Consider the following 6,610-nt stretch of genomic DNA (forward strand, 5'->3'; position numbering starts at 1 on the left):
TCACGAAAACGGCGTTGAAAAGGGCGTACCGCGCAGCATGTCGGTCAGAGGTCGCAAAATGCGTGCACAGCCGGGAATAAATCGTCGATAAAAGTTCACCATTCCCAAAAACTCTCGCAGCTTACGCAGTGATGTTGGCATTCGGAAGTTGCGTATGGCAAGAACTTTGTGGTCGAGAGGGCGGATGACGTCACTGCTGATTATGTGCCCGAGGAACTCCAGCGATGGCTTGCCGAACTCGCATTTTGCGGCGTTCACAACAATGCCAAAGTCTTGGAGACGCTGGAAAAGCGCGCGAAGGTGGTCTTCGTGCTCCTCGGGGGACCCGCTGACAACGAGGATGTCATCTACAGGGTGTCCCAGAAAACGTGTCATTGAATTATAATAAAAAAACTACGCCACCTAGAACCATGCGGTCAACAGCATTTGTTCCTATTAGGTGTTTGCCACCTCCTAATGTGAATGTCATGTACTCCAAGTTTAATTATGTAAATATTTGCGAACTGAACTCAGAAATTTGCCAAGTAAAGGTCACTTTTTTACCCCACCAATATGAAGAGCGTGCCGAATTCACTCAAATTCATGATAATTCACAGTGACATTCACGAGCTATCCCATCCGAAAAAATAGCCGAATATCATGCTTTTCGCAGCACCGGACCATAGCGCGCGATGACTTTTTGAGCGCAATCGCTATCAGTGCGACGAAAAGAGGTTCCGAAGCAAGCCCACAGAATAATAGTAGAAAAAGTAACAGTTCCTAAAATTGGGAGAGGGAAGGCATTATCCCAGCGAAAGTCGAACGTGATAAGCCGTGCCTGTTTTATCTCTTTCTGCGATGTCGGGGAGGGCTGGGTTTCCAACCTCCTTTCGTCGGACTGACAAAGATTGCGCTGAAAAATTCATCGTGCGCTATTCTGTGCGACCTCCGTAGAGCATGATGTTCGGCTATTTTTTCCGATGGGATAGCCCCTGAATAGCCCCGTCAATTATCATTAATTTGACAAAATTAGACACGCTCTTCACATTGGTGGGGTAAAAAAGTGACCTTTACTAGGCAAATTTCCGACTTAAGCTCGCAAAAATTTACATAATTAAACTTACGTTACACGTCATTCACATGATGAGGTGGCAAAAACCCAGTAAGAACAAATGCCATTGACCGCATGACTCTAGGTGGTGTAGTTTTTTAATTATAATTCAATGACACGTTTTCTGGGACACCCTGTATATAGGCAAACGCAAAGGGAAGGCCGCGCAGCACTTGATCCATAAAACGTTGGAAGGTCTGGGCGGCGTTTCGCAGACCAAAGGGCATCCTGAGATATTATAACATGCCGAATGGTGTAACGATGGCAGTCTTGGAAACATCGGAGGGTTCTACTGGAATCTGATGGTAAGCTTTTACCAAATCAACCTTGGAGAACATGGTCATGCCGTGGAGATTGCAGGCGAAATCGTGAACATGCGGAATGGGGTAGCGATCTGGCACAGTAACCTTACTAAGGGCTCTGTAGTCGCCGCACGGCCTCCAATCCCCGGTCTTCTTCGGCACCATGTGCAAGGCTGATGACCAACTGCTGGAAGAAGGCCGTACGATTACAAGCTGGAGCATGTGTTCGAATTCCTTTTTCGCAATGGTGAGGCGCTCGGGGGCCAGGCGACGAGGACGGGCATGCACGGGTGGACCTGTAGTGATAACGTGGTGAGTCACTGTGTGCATCACAGGCCGCTAGGTGTTACATGGCTTCAAGAGTGATGGGAACTCCTGCAGGATGGCGGAGTATGGACAGTTTCCAGCCTTGAAGCGGGCGATGCGGCTGCACAGTGAATGGCGACAGGGAATGCCGTTGACGCGAAACCGAGTTTCTGCATCCCAGAGCAAGCGTTTTTTCATGTTCACCATGAGACCGAAATGGCTCAGAAAGTCTGCTCCCAGAATAGGGTACTGCAAGTCAGCCACAAGGAAAACCCACGCGAAGGAGCGACGGAGGCCCAAGTTAAGAGTGAGAGAATGCTCTCCGTACGTCGCAATCGGCGTGGAATTAACAGCTTGCAGGGTGCGGGACGTTGGCTTGCTTGGTGAACGAAAAAGAGAGGACGGAAGCACACTGACGTCAGCGCCGGTATCAACAAGAAACTTTAGTCCGGAATTGTTGTCAAGAACAAAGAAGAGGCGGGAAGGACGAGTGCCAGAGTCACCATCCGCTATCTCTAGTGACCGGCTCGGGGGTTTCCCTGGAAAGTGCATGGTGGTATACAGTTGCGAGCCTTGGTGCGGAAACGACGATGATACCAGCAAACCAGCTGGAGACGGAGAAGGACTGCAGCGGCGGAGGGCTGCGACATCCAGCTGCAGGTTGGATATCTGTTCCGCGAGCTGAGAAAGGTCCACTGCTTGCGACGAGCTGGAACAAGTAGCCGTAGGCGGAAAAGGGGGTGCGAGGCAACAGCTGCGATCTGCGGTGGTGCCACGCAGCTGCGATCTGCGGTGGTTTCCATGACCTTGTCGGCAAGGTTGGCCAGGTCGTTCAGACTCATGGTGCCAGCAGCAGCTAAAACCATGCAGACATTGGCCGGCAACCGCTGGAGGAAGAGTTGGCGGAGCAGGGAATCGTCGATTACGGCGCTGTCGGGACGGTCGCCGAGCAGTTGGCGCATACGCCGTAAGAGCTGAGAAGGCGCGCGATCTCCGAGTTCTTCTGGGGTCAGCAGGCGCTGGAATCGCTTTTGCTCTGACATAGACGTCCGGCGAATTAATTCAGTCTTGAGCACGGCATAAGGTGACTGTGTCGGTGGGGAGGCAACCAAGTCGCACACCTCGGAAGCATCAGTAGGGGAAAGTGCGGCAACGACGTGGTAGAACTTCGTCAGCTGGTCACTGATGCGACGAAGGGCGAATTGTGCCTCAGCTTGCCCGAACCATACGACGGGATCGGCGGCCCAAAACGTCGGCAGCTTGAGAGCGACGGCGGAAACTTGAGTTGGGGGCAACAGGGGCGCCGCAATAGGGGGCACCGCAACGTTCTGTTGCTGAGGTCCTGGGACTTGCTGGACTGGCGGAAAGTGGCCCGCTGGTCCTGCGAGAGGGCCAGTAGCGGAAGGGGGTCCAGTGGCCATCACGTCCGGGTCACCAGTTGTCGCGAGTTGAGTGAGGCCAGGAGACAAGAGGCGTCAAGTCGGACCAGACTATTTTATTGACCGTTCTGGCGCGGTCGCTCGAGTGGAAAAAGAACTAACTCGCTCGCATCTCGCAAGCGCGAGGTGGCAGGCCAGAAAAGGGTCATGTGGCCAAAGGCGGTGGTGGTGCAGCTAGTGCTGCTACACTAGTATTTTGCTACTGTTTGTCTTACACGGGCTTTACAGTTGTCCCCTGCATCTTTTCTGTGTCGATGTTTATGAACAATTTCCTCACTTCCTTTTTTCAATAAACATATCCCCCCAGTAAAGCATGTCACTCTTTGTCGCCACCTGCTGTCTCACAGGAAACACCGTGTGAAGCTGTGCAGAAACTGTGCAGAAACTACTACTACTGTGAAACTACTAAACTATGAGAGGACAACTGCAAAATCTGTGTATGACAAACAATGGGAAAATACCATATAGGAGATACGATATATGATACAGGAGTACCACCCTGTGAGCATATGCGCTCCATGTTATTGGTACGAAGACAGAAGGTATGTGCCATTTTGCTCACTATTCTGTAGTACTTTCTTTTTATAAAAAATACGGCTACCATTTTTTAACACATCTGCCCGGAATACGTAGAAGGTAGCAGGACTTTGGAAAATCACCATGGTGGATCACCCCCTGTCATAGTCCAGATACATTTGTTGTTGGAGAATCGCTTCCTAATCTTGCCGCGTTGTCTGTACGCAGCAAAATAAAATAGAGGGAGAGAGGAATTGAAAGAACAGACGCAATACACGCAATACAAGCGGTGCAGCGGATATAACCGCGTTCGTGTTCCTCGTTCAACGGTTCGCAGCTTTTATTGCTCATTAAATTCAATGTTAATATTGAAAAACGCCTGTTTCCCTATTTCAACACATAATGAGGGAGAAAGGTAGCCCTTAATCGGCTATGATCCGTTTCCTCAGCTGTTGATAACGATCCAACTATATTTTTCGGAGCACAGAAGCCCACGGGACCTTTTTTTTTCCGCTCGCGCAATCGGAGACCCAAACCCGAAACCCAAATTCACGTTCTCGAAAGAAGGAAAATCAACGAGAATGCTCAATCGCTTCGTAAGATGATATACCGTGTTTAAAAATCCGACATTCGTATTTCACCACACGAATCCACGAACTTTCTATGTCTGTAAAAGGCATTCCAGCTTCCGAAGGGGGTGGCAATCATAACGCCGAAACTTATAAGGCAGAATTATCAGACCAGCTCCCGTGGCATAGTGGTTACGATGATTGTTTTCCACGCCGAGACTGGGAGGTGACACGGGTTCGAATCCTGTCACCGGCTGTGCTGTCTGAGGTTTTCCCTGGGTTTTCCGAAGACTTTCCAGACGAATGTCGGCACAGTTCCCCCTGAAGTCTGCCCAGGAAGCATACTAACCCCCTGTCCCCCTCTCCTTCCAGCTGTCCTCTCCCCAGCTGTCCACGCCTGTACGTCGCTCATAGCCACAGTTGGTTCGCGGCGCTAACACAGAATTAAAAAAGAATTATCAGAAGGCCGAAAGTCAAAACGCCGAACAATCAGACGGCCGAGAAGCCATGAAAGTGAATTATCGAAGGGTCGAAAAATAAGGAACCCAAAATACGAAAACTGCTATTCCAACTACGATAAAGAATTTGCTTAATTTGCTGTACACATTAAGTATGATAGACTTGCTATGAATTAATACTGCAAACAAATTATTTCACGGAACTTCGTGTTAATAACGTACTTTCCACCACTTCGGAGAAAAAAGGAAACACATGATCCACACTGTTATTGTATATGTTTGTTGTACATAATGGCAATAATTTACAATGAAAAATTACGAGCTATCCGACGATATTTCCCATTTTCATTCCATTTTCAACAACAGCTTCGACCTAGGTCATTCCTAAAACCAGTTCCCTATCATCAGCTGTGTCTCAAAACCGTGCATAATTATTCGGCGTTTCGATAAGTAGGGTGAGTAGACAAGTGAATGACTATTCCGGAAGAAATCACATATTTCCTCAGTAGTATGGTGTGAGCTAGCTGCCAGCTAGCGCTAGCTGCCAGCAACACACAGAGGGTCTGGACGCCATTAATTAGCAATTAGTAATTAGGACCCCCACAGTAAATAGGATCATCCAGTGAGTCATTACACTAATTCGGGACCATCTGATTCGTGTCCACACCACCCTGTGTGTTGCCGACAACCAGCGGCGTCAGAAAAAAGAGACAGAAATATAGTAGTGAGAAACAGTTTAATTGAAGATCAACGATGTCATCATGAAGGAAGTGGTTCAGAATGGCCGCTGACCATCGCTGGGGCGATGGTTACAGAAACAGGTGACTACCTACTTGCAAAGCATCACTTTAGGTGGCGCCGTCATCCTTCTTGTGACCACGAGTTCTGAACATCCTGGGACGTCAGGTGTGACGTTATCAAGGCATGTCTGAGCAGTTTAAGACAGCTCTGGACAAGCAAGAAGAAAAACACTTATAATCGAGATAGAGGAATGCAAACTGCTGTGAAAGCAGGAGTAAAATATGCTAACGAGGGACATCATTAATGGCAAACAACAAAAAGGACTAGGCACACAACAAATGAGTTCACTGTCCACCACAACAGCAGTCACGAGGAGTGCAGAACGATGTGTTCCGACACCATCCACCAGAGTCGGACATGCACGCGCACGTCACTGTTAATCACAACAAAGTGGGGACAAAGTTACCACGTTCCTTCCATCCGAGAGCCAGGCAGAGAACTGAACAATGATGCTTTCTTCCTTCAGAATTAAAGCCATGCATCTATCCCCTTGCGGTTACCTTCTGCAGTAATTGAATCACGAAATTATTAAGAATCATGCCAGCACTACTCCCGTCCAGATCAAGGGTGTGACAGCACTATTGTCATCATCGAGACACTGCTTCAACCTCTCCTTGTCTAACCTAGTCGAAATGGTGCTCGCCAGCGGCGGCACCTGTCAAACGTTTGTTGACCATTTCCGCAACTCCTCAGGGCATTTATCCATCACCTTCGCCAGCAGTATGGAGACATACAATTTACTCACGCTACTGCCAAAAGAAGCTTTCACAAGCGACCTGAACTATCAAGAGATCACGAACGAGGACTAAAAGTATGCCCTCAAGATTTTCGAATTGTTCAAATGCAAGGAAACTTGGATGGTCGCACGTGTCGCTACATTACTCTCGACACCTGTCAGCTGTGCGACGTCGTGATGTCAGAAAGATGGGATAGATATCTTATGCACTATGTTCCCCGCCAGTTATGCATGGAGCAGCGCTCTGAAGCTCACCAAAGTCCAACTCCCAAGAGGTGTACAAAACGACTGACAAGGGAATCACGAGAGGCATTTGTAACAGCTTCTAGAGGCTCTGTCGGGCTACTCACGAGGGGGGATCGATTACGATCCCCAGCAAGAAAAGACTTTTAT

The 6,610-nt window shown here is 48.7% G+C and overlaps 2 protein-coding genes across 2 annotated transcripts; both read right to left on the reverse strand.

Moving 5' to 3' along the window:
- On the reverse strand, positions 1–1,905 carry LOC135398442 (uncharacterized). The gene is made up of 3 exons (XM_064629843.1): positions 1,743–1,905; positions 1,503–1,688; positions 1–347 (listed from the first exon to the last, which is right to left on the reverse strand). Exons 1-3 carry the CDS (start codon positions 1,903–1,905, stop codon positions 1–3), a joined length of 696 nt encoding a protein of 231 aa, XP_064485913.1.
- A 308-nt stretch (positions 1,906–2,213) lies between these two features.
- Positions 2,214–3,119, reverse strand: LOC135398443 (uncharacterized). The gene has a single exon (XM_064629844.1). It carries the CDS (start codon positions 3,117–3,119, stop codon positions 2,214–2,216), a length of 906 nt encoding a protein of 301 aa, XP_064485914.1.
- Between the last annotated feature and the right edge of the window lie 3,491 nt (positions 3,120–6,610).

The sequence above is a fragment of the Ornithodoros turicata genome, chromosome 6 (genome assembly GCF_037126465.1).
Source record: "Ornithodoros turicata isolate Travis chromosome 6, ASM3712646v1, whole genome shotgun sequence".
NCBI lineage: Eukaryota > Metazoa > Arthropoda > Arachnida > Ixodida > Argasidae > Ornithodoros > Ornithodoros turicata.

Bases quoted from the DNA above. Each gene is read 5' to 3' on its own strand.
- LOC135398442 (XM_064629843.1), bottom strand. From the start codon at position 1,905: ATGGTGAACATGAAAAAACGCTTGCTCTGGGATGCAGAAACTCGGTTT. The intron at 1,689-1,742 runs GTAACACCTAGC...TTATCACTACAG, and splicing joins CCCATCACTCTTGAAGCCAT to GTCCACCCGTGCATGCCCGT. The intron at 348-1,502 runs GTAAGGTTACTG...GACACCCTGTAG, and splicing joins CGGCGACTACAGAGCCCTTA to ATGACATCCTCGTTGTCAGC.
- LOC135398443 (XM_064629844.1), bottom strand. From the start codon at position 3,119: ATGGCCACTGGACCCCCTTCCGCTACTGGCCCTCTCGCAGGACCAGCG.